The following is a 15,769-nucleotide window of genomic DNA, read 5'->3' as shown; positions in this document are numbered from 1 at the left end:
ATAAACAATTTTTTAAACAAGCTATTTATTACATTTTATACTATAAACATATTTTTAGATATTTTACGATAAAAGACTGGCAGCTCAGATGCTAAAATTGTACTGTAAAAATACTGATGTATTAGTGTGTAACTATATCATATTTTACTATTTTTAAATTTATAATTATAATATGCTATAAAAAAAAAAAAAACTTACATTTTACTGAATTTTTTTTTTCTTTACCGTAAAATCTACCAGGCTTTTTTTTAATATGTATGTAAAAAAGTAAATGTAAATGCATAGGCAATGTTTGTAGTAATATCATGAGAAAAACTTTATAATCATACATTATTCATTGTTAGAAGCATTTGCCCTGACGGCAGCCATAACTGTAATGGGAAACTCCATGAAAAACGAGTGTGACACTGCAGCTTTAAATGAATGTAAACAACATTTGGATAAACATGCACTGCTTCTAGAATTTTAATACGATGGTAATAACGGATATTTCTGAAGCTTCTATCATATTATGTTTAATATGCTATTTCTATTGTTTACATATAAAGCAGCCATCTTTGAAGCCAACATGGGGGTTGGTGAGGACTCTCTGACTTTCCGAGAAAGATATCCGACCTCAGGGGGTGTTCAAGTTGAGATTGCCAACTAGGAACTCAAAAATTCCAACTTTCCAGTACAAATGGAACGCACCATTAGTTTGTGTCTTTTTGCGTGGTTTTGTGTGTGTGTGCTTGCGAGGGGGAGAGTGTGACAGCTAACAGTCTGATATTGTTTCTCAAAAATAAATGTAATCAATTAATGGACGCCACTTTGGACGTGTATTTATTATTAAATGGTCACATGGTTAAATGATGGCCTCATGGTCTAGCCAGAATCGATGTATGCATTAAACGTTAAAGTCCCAGGATGTCCAAACAACAGCCGATACATGCGATCCCCTTCACTGGGGTTGCCTTTCCCTTCAACTCAAGCAGACAAAACCACAATATGCATTTAGATTTGTGATAGTTAATTCAGAGTTCCATTAAGTTTTTTTTACCCTCAACTCAAAAGATATTCCAGGTATCTCAATTAAGGTGGATCAGAATATATTTGATAGCTTTCTGAGAGTCTCTTGTTAAATTATGTTGGTGTACACTGCATTCGAACTTCAAGTGCAATATAAAGTTTCACCTCATCGAAGCGATGAACTTATTCCAGCCTCAAAGCGCGTAAGAGCAAAATAACATTGAGAGAATATGTGCAAACCTGAATTTGACTGGGAACGCTCAAATTTCAGGCTTGCGCCACCCAGAAGGCGCATCTTAGAAGAAGGTGCGCAGTGACTAGGAATAGGGTTCTTGTTCAGAACCGGTTCCCAGGTATCAATTTCTTGGAATCGCCTGCCATTTTTTCCCATGATTCCCCTAATGGTTCCTGCTGGTGAGGATCTCCTCATTGCACAATATGTGTAGCCATGTCAGACAGCAACATGGCGGTGCCCGGGCATAGGAAGCGCACAGAAGTTTGCCAACATATGACAGGAAATTATTTCAACAGCACTACTTGTAAAAATGTCAAGGTTTCTATTTCATCAATAGGAACAATATGCTGATACATTTGAACATACAGCATGCAATGAATGTCGCGATTTTTGAACCGCGCTGATCCCAAGCAGCAGCAGTCATCTGACGTATATACAACAAGGTACTAATACTGCCTTGGAGGTTAGCATATTACCTATTAAATTGAAATTAATGCCTTCCTTTTTCGATGAGCATGTGGAAACATTTTCTGACTGGTTTGGAGGCGGGCAGTTATTTTTTGAGTTTATGTCTGCCGCTAGTTTTCATTAGGCCAGGAACGACGACTGTCACCGAGCAGTGGCTAAGTTTGTGGTCAAAAGTTTGCAACAATTTGCCACATGGATGCTCATTCGGTAGGTGAATGTTCAATTGAAGCCAGAGAAAAGTTGCATGTTTTTTTCCAACCACATTTTCCCTCAGTCATTATAATATACAGGTGAAACCCATAACATTTGAATATCGTGTAGGTCTACTCATGCCAGCAATTCAACTTCAAATATGAAACTATATTGTATAAAGTAATTACATGCAAAGTGACATATGTCAAACATTTATTTTGTATCATTTTGATGATCATGGCTTTGAGTTTAAAAAAAAAAAACTTTTCTGAGATTTTAAAATCAAGCAATATGTAAGCAATAAACATCAACATTATATGAAAGGCTTGAAATATCTCTGTTGCATGTTATGAGCCTATGTTGTAACTTCAAACAAACCTTGCATGGTATATTTTCTAGGCCAGGGGTCGGGAACCTTTTTGGCTGAGAAATCCATGAAAGCAAAATATTTCAAAATGTATTTCCGTGAGAGCCATAAAATATTTTTTAACACTAAATACAACTAAATGCGTGCATTTTTAAGACCGACATTTTTATAGTATAATGAGTGTCTTATTTTTTTTATAACATTGTTATTTTAAAGCTAACCAAAAATGCGACTTCTTGAATAGGTGCGGTAGAAAATGGATGGTTGGATTAAAATGCATGAGAATGTTTTATAATTTGAACGTTATTTTTAACACTGTGATCACCAGCGCAATTATCCATTACTTATCGTGTTAAGCAATGTCAGCTAAGATTTATCTGGGAGCCTGATGCTGTCACATCTGGCGCTAGAGCCATAGGTTCCCTACCCCTGTTCTAGGCAGATGACAAATATTTTTAAAAGGTTAAAAAATGTTACATTCTTGTGTAATTTCCACATGTTTTATTTGACTTAATTCTACAGATTTTTTTTTTTTTAATCTATATTCAAAAGTTTTTTTTCTATGCTATGTGCCCCTATTAACCACACTGTTGGCTTTGTAAGGTCATGTTAGCTCAGTCTAAACTAAACAAAATTGATGATAATTATTCTTTTGTTTATCATTTATTCCAAATAAGATTTAATAAGGGAGCCCAAAAAGAGCGGAATCGTTACAAAAAATCGAAAGAAGAATCAGAACCCATCCCTATCGGTGACACACTTAATCGAGGGGGAGAATGCTGCGCAGCCAGAAGGTTTGAGGACCACTCGGTAAGTGTTTTGAAAGGGAGAAGCCAACAATGTACAATCACTGGGAGTCTTTTGCTTTCCTCGTCTTAAAGGCCTACTGAAACCCACAACTACCCACCACGCAGTCTGATAGTTTATATATCAATGATGAAATATTAACATTGCAACACATGCCAATACGGCCTTTTTACTTTACTAAATTGCAATTTAAAATTTCCCGGGAGTTTCGTCTTGAAAACGTCGTGTAATGATGACGTGTACGCAAGACGTCACGGGTTTTTAGGAAGTATGAGCGCTACGCACACTCACAGCTAAATGTCGTCTGCTTTAACGGCATAATTACACAGTTTTTTGGACATCTGTGTTGCTGAATCTTTTGCAATTTGTTCAATTAATATTGGAGAAGTCAAAGTAGCAAGATGGAGTTGGGAAGCTTTAGCTTTTAGCCACACAAACACACGGTGATTCCTTGTTTAAAATTTCTGGAGGTGAACATTTACTATGGATCAGAGCTCGGTCAAGCCATCATGAAATACGACTGGAATGTCAACCAGCAGGTTTCGGTGAGAAAATTGTGGTTAAAAAGTCGCTTCTTACCGGAGAAAAGCTGAGCTTGCTCCGTCCACAGCTGCTGTCGACCCCCCTGAGACACTGCGCGTCAAGACACCCGTGGACGTACACCTCCGACTATCAGGTACTATTTAACTCACTAAAACACTAGCAACACAAAAGAAAGATAAGGGATTTCCCAGAATTATCCTACTAAATGTGTCTAAAAACATCGGAATCCGTCCCAATGCAATCGCGTTTTATTTTTTTTCTACTTTTTTTTTTTTTCTAGTCCGTCGCTATCAATATTCTCAAACACAAATCTTTTATCCTCGCTCAAATTAATGGGGAAATTGTCGTTTTCTCGGTCCGAATAGCACTTTTTGTTGGAGGCTCCCATTACAAAAAATGTGAATATGTGAGGAGCCATCAAACATGTGACGACATAGTCTGCGACTTCCGGTAGAGGCAGGGCTTTTGTCTTAGCACCGAAAGTTGCAAACTTTATCGCGGATGTTCTCTACTAAATCCTTTCAGCAAAAATATGGCAATATCGCGAAATGATCAAGTATGATACATAGAATGGACCTGCTATCCCCGTTTGAATAAGAAAATCTCATTTCAGTAGGCCTTTAATTTACCGTTATTGTTGTGTCCATTATTTGCTCATTTACCAATTGGATTGTTGATTCCCTAACAAGGAAAATTAGCTTGGTTTAGACAATGGAAACAGGTTCCGGTATTTTGGTTTCTGTCGCCAAAGTACAAATGTTTGTACTTGCTCATTTGGTGTTCTGTTGAATTTCTTTAATAGATGAAGAGTGTGGTTTGGACCTGCTTTATGTGAAAAGTGCACTGAGATTAATTATGTTGAGAATCAAATAAATGAAATGAAAAAATTTGAACATAGACACAGTATTTTTGCTGTGTCTTGGACTGTTACTCACGTTTGACCCTTAAAGCCTCTTCTGCAGCTGCAGAGGAAAGCGTTGCCAATGGCCCTACACACGCCACCGTTCTTACATGGATTGGGAACACATGCGGTTATCTCCAACTCACAGCGCCCTCCAGTGTACAGGCGGTTACAGATGCATGAGAATCCTGGCAGACACACGCAACAAAGAAAAACAAAGAAACATACATCATCAGTTATTCAGAGTATTGTGTGCACAGTGAAGATGCCCAATGTTCAAGACAAACACACGTCACTGGGGAAAATGTTTCACACCCACATAACATGAAAAAAGTAAACACACAAAGACACAAATGTATGCAAAACCCTGTATTTTAAATTACAAACACAGAAACAAACTTGAGTTTACGTGTGTCTAAGGCCTTTTTAACCATTTTACTATAAATGTTTGCTCATCACAGCTTAAGTGAAGACCATGTTAGTGTTGGTGGTCCAAAAGAAGTAACCAGTTGTTTGTTCTATTGCTGCTAACAGTTTAAAACTTGCTGAGAGACCTGTGTCCTGAGTGGAAGTTTTTATCCAAGCAGTGATGTGCAGTAAGGTCCATGTGTGGTGAGGCATTGACTCTTTTTGATGTTTTTTTAACTTGAAATTCTTGTTAACCAATGATAATATTGGTTGATGAGAGGATAAGACATGAATAATTTACTTTTGTTTTCAAATACTTTTTAGTAACGTTAAAACTCTGACACAATTGGTAGTGCTTTTAGTATTTTTCCAACAAGTGGTGGTACACTTTTCGCCTCTGTAAAAAATTAGCAGCGATAAGCACCTTTCAGTTTATTTGCGACCCACCCTTTTACAAAGAGCCAGAGTACTGTGGACTTTGCAACATAATGTTTATCTGCATTTTATTGTCCGATAAGCAAGAATAATGATGCCACACTTACATAAAACACATTAAATAGGCTGCAAAATGTCAGGTTTAATATATATGTTTCTACAAACTAGGGTTGTACGGTATAGCGGTACTACAAAACCCAAAACCAGTGAAGTTGGCACATTGTGTAAATCGTAAATAAATACAGAATACAGTAATCCATTTCAACGTATATTCAATTGAATAGACTTCAAAGACAGGATACCCAACGTTCAAAAAATGTTGAAAAACGTATTTTATTTTATAATTTTTTGCAAATATTAGCTCATTTGGAACTTTGATGAAACATGTTTCAAAAAAGCTGGCATAAGTAGCAAAAACGACTAAGATAGTTGAGGAATGCTCATCAAACACTTATTTGAAACATCCCACAGGTGAACAGGGTAATTGGGAACAGGTGGGTGCTATGATTGTGTATAAAAGCAGCTTCCATGAAATGCTCAGTCATTCACAAACAAGGATGAGGCGAGGGTCACCACTCTGAGAACAAATGCGTGAGCAAATTGTCCAACAGTTTAACAACAACATTTCTCAACAAGCTATTTTTTTTTCCAAGATGGCGCCGCTGTATTGGCTGCTGTTGGCAGGAGCTCTGTGTTCTTGTGTCATCCTTTTGTGTTTCCCTTTTGTTTTCATGTGTTATGGTCCGGGACCCTTTGGGACTGTGTGCAAGGGGTGGCACTTTCGAAACCTCTGCGGTGCTTTTTGAGGACTTTTGGATCTGCCTCCCGGGAGCCTTTTGGCCATGGAGACCAGCTTCTGGGTCTCTGCTACACCAGAGTCAGTTTGGAAAGACTGGAGGAGATGCGTATGAAGAGACAGGGCTGTGGAGCTGGCACTGAGCGCCGGGACGGACAAGCTTCACAGTGTCTTGGCTGAATTAGCAGGTATCGGACACCTCAGTCTTCATGGACATATCCTCGATCATCCATGCGGACAGGACACTGGGCGAGAGTTGGTTGGCGGCCGAGAGTGGAGTCGGCTCTCTTGGTCGCTTTGTCGGGTCTGCTCCTGTTTCTGGCCATACTCTCTCCACCCCAGCAGACGATGGCGTGGAACACCGCAGAGGCCACCACAGTGTATATATGTTTCTTTTAATATTTATTCATAGCTGTATGTAGAAGTGGCTGGTTGTATCCGCTGCTTTAATGTCTTTCATGTCCTTTGTGTTCTTTGATGTTTCCCTCTTATACAATAAGGATGTGTACTATGGCTATGAGATGTTGTTGTTTTTTTCCCTTGGCCTTAGTCTGGACCCCCTCTCCAGGGCCCAGGCTTAGACTGATTATTTTATTTTATTTTATTTTATTTTAATCTTTTATTTTTTTCTCCCATCCCCCCTTTGTTCACCTGTATCTCACCTTTTTTGTATGGGGCGCCGGAAGTCTCCCTGTAATGTTTGTCTAATTTTGAATGGATTGTGCTAAAAATGTTAATTTTCCTGAAGGAACTCTCCTGAAGGAATAAAAAAAGTACTATCTATCTATCGCAAGGAATTTAGGGATTTCACCATCTACGGTCCGTAAGATCATCAAAAGTTCAGAAAATCTGGATAAATCACTGCACGTAAGCGATGATATTACGGACCCTTGATCCCTCAGGCGTGACTGCATCAAAAAGCGACAACGTGTAAAGGATATCACTACATGGGCTCAGGAACATTTAAAAAAACTACTGTCAGTAACTACAGTTTGTTGCTACATCCGTAAGTGCAAGTTAAAACTCTACGATGCAAAGTGAACGCCATTCACCAACAACACCCAGAAACGCCGCCGGCTTTGCTGGGCCCGAGCTCATGGAAGATGGACTGATGTAAAGTGGAAAACTGTTCTTTGGTCTGACGAGTCCACATTTCAAATTGCTTTTGGAAATTGTGGACATCGTGTCCTTCGGTACAAAGAGGAAAAGAACCATCCGGATTGTTTTGGATGCAAAGTTCAAAAGCCAGCACATGTGATGGTATGGGGGTGCATTAGTGCCCAAGACATGGGTAACTTACACATCTGTGAAGGCACCATTAATGCTGAAAGGTGCATACAGGTTTTGGAGAAACATATGTTGCCATCCAAGCACCGTTATCATGCTTATTTCAGCAAGACAATGCCAAGTCACGTGTTACAACAGCGTGGCTTCATTGTAAAAGAGTGCGGGTACTAGACTGGCCTGCCTGCAGGCCAGACCTCTCTCCCATTGAAAGTGTGTGGCACAATATGAAACCTTAAATACCAACAACTTAAGCTGTACATCAAGCAAGAATGGGGAAATAATCCCACCTGAAAACCTTAAAAAATTGGTCTCCTCAGTTCCCAATCATTTACTGAGTGTTGTTCAAAGGAAAGGCCATGTAACACAGTGGTAAAAATGGACCTGTGCCAACTTTTTTGCAATGTGTTGCTGCCATTGAATTCTAAGTTGATGAATATTTGCAAAAAAAAATTTAGTTTCTTAGTTTGAACATTAAGTATCTTGTCTTTGCCGTCTATTCAATTGAATATAAGTTGAAAAGGATTTGCAAATCATTGTATTCTGTTTTTATTTACGAATTACACAACCTGTCAACTTCACCGCAGTACTAATGAATTAAAAACAGTACTAAACTGCTTTTGAAAAATACTGGTACTTAGTTTTTTACGGACATGACGCCACACTCTCATCACATTGTAACATTACTGATGATACGAGGAGAGGCGTGTGTTAGGGAATGCACACGCACAGAGTTCTTACAAGCAGACACAGTGTGGAGACAGAAGAGGGAGAATGTACAAATTTGGGCAATTCTGGCTTAAAAACTAACGATAGCGGTGCTTTAAATCAAGGCTAGCTAGCTAGTGGCAAACGTCCATTCACAGTCGGCAGGGTTTTAGATACTTTTAAATAACTAATCCTTGCCTCCATGGCAACCAATAAACTATGTTTCTTACAAGTATTCTCCCTGCAGGAAGAAGAATACCTAAACATGCTTCATTAGATAGATAGATAGATAGATAGATAGATAGATAGTACTTTATTGATTCCTTCAGGAGAGTTCCTTCAGGAAATTTACAATTCCAGTAGCAGTGTACAGAGTTGAGATCAATTTAAATAAAAGTAAAAAGTAAATAATGGGGGTTTAAATGGAAACAAAATAGAGAAATATTACAATAAGAATAAAAAACGAAAAAGCAACAATGGGAATAAAAATATAACAGTAAAATAAGAATATAACAAGACAAAGTAGGCAGTAGTGACCATGTTATGAAAAAGTATTGCACTGTTATTGTTTTGCATCCCCTGTCATCCTAGTACCCCCCGCCCCCCGCCCCAGAGAGGAGTTGTACAGTCTAATGGCGTGTGGGACAAAGGAGTTTTTGAGTCTATTAGTCCTGCACTTGGGATGAAGCAGTCTAGCACTGAACAGGCTCCTCTGGCTACTGATAACGCTATGCAGAGGGTGACTGGCATCATCCAGGATGCTCACTAGTTTGTCAACAGTCCTCTTCTCTGCCACCGTCACCAGTGAGTCCAGCATTGTAGGAGAATACTACAGCTAATCGCTAACAGCAATCTCGCTCTCCTGAATGTAAACAAATGCCATTGGTGGATCTAAACTACACTTATTTAACTGGTGGCTCGCGGGCCACATCCGGCCCGCCAAAGCTTTTCATTTGGCCCGCAGACCATCACCCAAATAGGCATAATGAAACTTCAAAAGAGAATAGCTCATGCATATAGTACTCCCGTCACAACACTCACAATGACACAGCAGTGGTGTGAGTAAAAGAAGGCTACTCATTCAAACCTAAAAGAAATCAAAATAATTCGGAAAAATATGATTTTTGATAATGACTGGACAAAAAACGGTAGAAAGCCACACGTGTAAGCTTTATCACGAAACTTGGTCAAATCTTTGTAAGTAGATATTGAGCATAAATATATATTTGTGGTTTGATTTGCATACTTTTTCAAATTTTCTTATAATCAGACCATGTTTTTGGTATATTAGATGGATTTTTTTACCTGACATGTTTCGACTGTCATCTGCAATCTTCTTCAGAAGGGTCACCTGAACTAATTTGTTTTGTATTGAAATTGCTTGTTTTGTGATGTCTTTTGTATTTGTGTTCGTGGTGTGTGAATGTGAGTGTGATTGTTGTCTGTCTATGTGTTGGCCCTGGGATGAGGTGGCGACTGGTCCAGGGCGTACCCTACCTTCCGCCAGAATGCAGCTGATATAGGCTCCAGCGACCCCGAAAGGGACAAGCGGTAGAAAAATGGATGGAAGGATAGATGTTTTTTGGTCTGAGAGTAACGCGATTAAAGCTTGTTAATACATCCATCCATCCATTAATTTTCTACCCCTTGTCCCTTTCAGGATTGCGGGGGGCGCTGGAGCCTATCTCAGCTACCTCATCACAGTTGTTAATACATGTAGCGCTAAATTTGACCAGTAAAGGGCAATAACGTTAAACCTTCGATTTAATTGTATGCGATAAGGATGTTGTTATGCTTCTGCATAAACATCTGTAGTTTATTGTGTGAATGTATTAACAACATTAAACCTGTTTTATTTATGTAAAATGCACAATGGACTTTACACTTTGGTAATGTTTATATTCAGTTTAATAAACCTAAGTAAAGGAAGACCTGTACAAGAATAAAACTGAGGAAGGAAACTAATTCAAAAGAAGGAACATCAATCCTCAACAAAATTTCTGGAGCTTCTGTTAATTATCTGTCTAGCTGCATACGCTGGAATCGAGTAGCGAGGGCAGAGTAATGAATTTAATGACAGTACAGTGTGAAAGTTGATGTGTTTACCTAATAAATAACTAGACACAGCCTGAATATACACTAAACTGTGAGGCACTCTCTGACGAAACATTCAAATTTCGATATCCGGCCCATGAGCTCTTTGGTTCTTCAAAATGCAGCTCTAATCATTACGTAGTTGAATAGCCCCAATTTGCACACACATCGACTGTAATGATACCAAGTAAATGAGCCGTACATAGTTGATACTGCAATGATAACATCAATATTTTTTATTATCACTTTTGTCATTTTTTTATTGTTTACAACCCAGTAAATACGTCCCTGGACACAGGTGAACCCCTTAGTATTGGATTGATATAACAAAAATTATAGTATCACCCAAAATGTATGTAAAGTTTCGAAACAAGTTAATAGTGTATGACAGTGTAATGTTAAAACAGAAAGTAAGTAGATATTAACAATAAATGAACAAGTAGATTAATAATTCATTTTCTACCACTTGTCCCTCATAATTTTGACAAAATAATGCAATAAAAAATGACACAATATGATACTGCATACCCCAGCAGCCAAATTAGGAGCCTTTGTTTGCTTACTTACAACTAAAAGAGAAGTTGTCTTGTGAGTTCACTATGTTATTTATTGCCGAAGTTGTTCTTTAATTGCAATGAGAAACATGTTCGCATCTTAAGATTTTCTGTTAAAATAAAGCCGGTATTGAACTTTTTTGTGAGCTCGAAATACATTTTGGTACCCGACCCAAATAGTGGTATCATAAAAACCCTAAAGCAAACATTACATCGGCAATATCGATCAACAGAAACCAGCAGCATGTTGGGTCGTCTGGAGACGGGGTTGAGTTCACGTTCTTTCCTGAGGGTTCGCCTTGAAACCCAATGTATAACAACTTAGAGTGTTGTTGTGATGTGGAGAAGAGTTGGGATTTATTAAGCTGCTTATTCCTATCTCTTTCCGAACGTGTTGAAATGAAAACTGTTAACGTTTGAAAATGTAATCTATAGAGTATAGACAGTTGGGACAATACTACACTTAAAAGATTACAGTTCGGCCTTCTTTGTTCAACTGGGGCTAATTTACTGAAAGCATTCTGATGCTAACCCTACAGGGTTGTCGTTTCCATCCGTCATGTGGTGAGCTAGAAATGATCAGACTCCATATAGAGATGCAAAACAAAACCTTTTAGGTTATGTTTTCATCATCAATCACTAAAAAAACAGTAGGTAATTGCAAAAGTACTTTTGAAGGAGCCGACAACCGATCAAGGTCAGTGGCGATTGCACTAAGACTTCAAGGGAAGCTTATCTTTCACTAAAATGTAAAAAATAAATAAATGGTCAAATATGTATTGTGTTTACTCTATATTTCAGACAAAATGTCTACTTTTGTACAGAATCAGCTACATTTTACAGGTAATTGACAGAACTTTCTTCTCATTCACTACTGTAGCATCTGTCGTACCAAAGCGTCCAAAGATTTAATGGGTAAATAATAGCATAGGTTGTTCCACTGCAGCGAAACTAGACATTTATTGGATTATGGCCAAATTTGTACAGTATCTCTGGGGGTTTATAGAGCAGTTGGCTTTGCCATGGCTGGCCCTGATGCTGGATTCCTGCATGATTGGATGATCCATGTAGATCCCTTTTTCATTGGCAACAAAATGAGCGATTCAGCAATCCTGAGATGTAAACCACAACCAAAGCTTTTTTCAAGTTTCATTCTATTGCTCCGAGTTGATCTGGAGAGTTTTCCAATCCTCTCGGTGACTTTTTCTTTGTTTTTGTTTTCTTCTCTGTTTTTTTTTTCTAATGTCTTTACTATTTATGTTCTAGGTATAAATAAATCGACACATTTTATTTAATATTTACATTTTTAAATTTAATTTTTTGAGTGAATGAGCTTCCCCTTCTTGAAAGACTTGCAATAGTGAGGTAAACTGGCTGCTTGCAGTACTGTACTCCTTCCATGGTGCACTGGAAAATGGCAGGGATGACACTCACATCAAAAATAAATATACTGTATATCAACGCACCTTTTGTGGGTATTTACGGTGACTGTCGTAAAAATTTTCAGCTTTTGAGTGAAATTTCAGAATGAACCTAAAATGCACTCTAACCTAACAAGTGAATTGAATCTATTATTATATAACATCTGAATCTACGGGACTGAGTGTTGAATTTTTTTCTGGTTGCAACAGAGATAAGAGAGACAAGACGATAATCTTAGCATTATTTACTCTCCACAGAAAGGAATATGGTACATTTTGCAGTTTCGGTCCTTGCTAGGTAACACCAAGTTGTGTAAAAAGTACTAAAACATATACAGCAGTTAGACATGTTCATTCAAAAGTTTAGAGAAAGTCAAATTAAGTTGGCTTGTTAAGGTTATATATATTGCATTTTCAGCTTCAGAGGGAGTCAAATATCCCAAAGGTTTTGTGAGTAGAGTAGTCCTTTGATTCTCTGTCTAGCACTATTTGTTGTTATACAGTATATGAATCATCTCTAACTTTGCATCTACTTAGAGAGGATGCCACGACCTTCATTGTCAGGTTCTGTTAAATGGATTACATTTTGTTTACTATGAGCTTTTAGCTTTTGGTCTTCATATATTGTGTTTGTTGAACCTGGCTTGAATACTGGTATAATGTGTGCTGCACATTCTGGTTCTCGAATAGGCTCACCAGTTCATTGTCTAAACAATCCCCTGGTTTATCTGAGCTGAGCAAATTCCTCTTCAGCATATGTTGGTAACAAATACACTCAGCAACATGACATACGGTATATATTGTCCACATTACTTAAAAAAAAACCTTCCTCACCCACAGAGTAAGAATACTTGTTCTGCTAGTAGTTTAATTTGCTCATATGAAGTAATATAGCTCAGATTGCAGTGTATAGTATTATGGTCAGTGTTGCATATTTTTCCCTTCAATTTACTTTACCTTCTTGTGGTCTGACCTTCTATGGACCCACAAGTTGCACCTGCTTCAATCTATAATCATCTCCCTTAAAGTGTCAGTATGCAGCAGGGAGTAGTTAAACTATTGTTTAGGCAATCATGATTACCCATTCAATGCCCTGCTGGCCTTCTACCTTCAACTCATCTTCTTCTTATATGTATTTTGCCCTTAGACTACCTTCTAGTTTTGATTCTGATTGACTGCCTCCTTTATTTTTTGTTTATTCCAACCATGGACACCACCTGTATCTTGCCACAGTGTTCCCTTGTTTCTGTGGCACCTGCTCCTGATTTTTCAGCGAGGCTCAGGACTTTGCTTCCTATGTTTGCATTTGTCAAGTCCTTCGATAAGATTCAATGTCCAAGATTTCTTTATTGGAAATCGAAAGCAAAATGATTGCGTAGACGGAAATTGAACCACAAAGAATTATCAGTACAAACACACTTGAAACACTACAATATGTCTTCTATCGGGTCCAATAAAACCCATTGTGACATAGTACTATGATACAATAAATCCTCCTGGGCTAACCTTGTTTAAAAGTGCAATGGCAGCAGGTAAAAAAGTGCTCTTATAGAGTTTAAACCTGCAGCCAGGGACCACAAATCGCTGTCCTGAGCAAAGGAGTTGGAATTCACTGCGTAAGGGGGCAAGTGGTGAATAGTAGCGCTTGCTTTGTGCTGCAACTGTGAAACCTAGATGGTGAATACATTGAGTTGCGGCTCATCTATAAGTTACTAGCCCACTTCATAATTTGGTTAAGTGCGGTCTTCTTTTTCAGGGACAAATTACCAAACCATGACACACGCGGGGAGAAGGACAGTTTACATTTAATATAGAGATGTATTAAAAATGGTCATCAGGGTTCTGTTAATGTGAAGACGGGACAGTTTCTTTAGACAGTGGAGACGATGGTGTCCCTTTTCACAGACGCTCCCGCAGCTTCTATCAAAGGTCAGCCCAGAGTCTATGATTGGGCCAAGGTATTTGTTACTGTCTACAGTCTAGTCGAGACGGTTAAAAATAGGCACAGTCCGTGGACGATGTAGATTGTACACCAGGGGTTGGCAACCTTTTGCATCAAAAGGACCATTTGGGCCTGTTTCCACCAAATCAAAACCAGTCATAAAACATACTGTATTTGATCACTATATTGAAGTTGCTGCATATACAGTTTCCCTTAATGTATTGTTACGTTATGTTCTTGTCTTGTTATCGCCCCCGGTATTTTGCATGTAAATTTGTTACTGGTGTATTTTCCAGTTTTTCCCTACCTGTCGCCACCTGACAATTAGTATAGATCTAACTTTGCTGGATTTTTGTTTTATGAGCTGTTTTGTTGTTACTCGCGTTAGGCAAATTACTTGGGGAAAAAAAAATCATAGTTAATACAGGAATTTAATGTAATTTAGTGGCTGTATCTCTTCTTGTCAACAAACAGGGTATTTTGGGATTACATGATTATCACTTCATTGAATTGTTGTTAATTATTTTCCCATTGTAGTGAAAGTTGTGTGTGTGTTAGTAACGCGATTATTTTGTAATGGCAATATGCTTAAAGGGGAACATTATCACCAGACCTATGTAAGTGTCAATATATACCTTGATGTTGCAGAAAAAAGACCATATATTTTTTTAACCGATTTACGAACTCTAAATGGGTGAATTTTGGCAAATTAAACGCCTTCCTATTTATCGCTCTCGGAGCAATGACGTCAGAACATGACGTCACCTAGGTAATAAAGCCGCCATTTTCTCAAACACATTACAAACACCGGCTCTCAGCGCTTTTATTTTCCATTTTTTCAACTATTTTCTGGAACCTTGGAGACATCTTGCCTCGTCGGTGTGTTGTCGGAGGGTGTAACAACACTAACAGGGAGGGATTCAAGTTGCACCACTGGCCCAAAGATACGAAAGTGGCAAGAAATTGGACGAAATTTGTTCAAAATACAAGGGTAGGGGGAAAGCCGACGAAATGGTCAGTCGTTTGTTCCGCACACTTTATCGACGAAAGCTTTGCTACTACAGAGATGGCAAGATTGTGTGGATATCCTGCGACACTCAAAGCAGATGCATTTCCAACGATAAAGTCAAAGAAATCTGCCGCCAGACCCCCATTGAATGTGCCGGAGTGTCTGCACATTTTTACCGGCAATGCTAAGGCAGACATGGCACAGAGATGTATGGATAACCTGCAGATGCATTTCCAACAATAAAGTCAACTAAATCACAAAGGTGAGTTTTTTTGATGTTGTTGACTTATGTGCTAATCAGACGTATTTGGTCGCGGCATGACTGCCAGCTAATCAATGCTAACATGCTATTTAGGCAAACATTTTCATTCAGCGTTTCCCTCCACCCACATTTAGTGCCAAACAAACACTTACCAATCGACGGATTTAAGTTGATCCAGTGTCACAAAATTCAAAACTTCCGATTGTTGGTCTCCACATTTTACCGGCGATGCTAAGGCAGAAATGGCCGAAAAGCGTCATTAGCTATTCGCTCAATAGCGTCAGTTTCTTTTTCAAATTAGTTTTCGCTATCTGCCTCCATACTCCAACCATCCG

At 38.5% G+C, this 15,769-nt stretch overlaps 1 protein-coding gene across 3 annotated transcripts in view; it reads right to left on the bottom strand.

Moving 5' to 3' along the window:
* fat3a (FAT atypical cadherin 3a) overlaps positions 1-15,769 on the bottom strand; it is a 315,772-nt gene that overhangs the window by 45,423 nt on the left and 254,580 nt on the right. For all 3 annotated transcript variants that reach the window (XM_061918747.1, XM_061918748.1, XM_061918749.1), the window contains one exon: positions 4,556-4,709. In XM_061918747.1, coding sequence (XP_061774731.1) covers positions 4,556-4,709 — 154 coding nt within the window. The remainder of the gene's footprint in view (positions 1-4,555; positions 4,710-15,769) is intronic.

Source organism: Nerophis ophidion, linkage group LG13, assembly GCF_033978795.1.
Source record: "Nerophis ophidion isolate RoL-2023_Sa linkage group LG13, RoL_Noph_v1.0, whole genome shotgun sequence".
Taxonomy (NCBI): domain Eukaryota; kingdom Metazoa; phylum Chordata; class Actinopteri; order Syngnathiformes; family Syngnathidae; genus Nerophis; species Nerophis ophidion.
The sequence above is the reverse complement of the archived record's forward strand: the minus strand, read 5'-3'. Positions and strand labels throughout refer to the sequence as shown.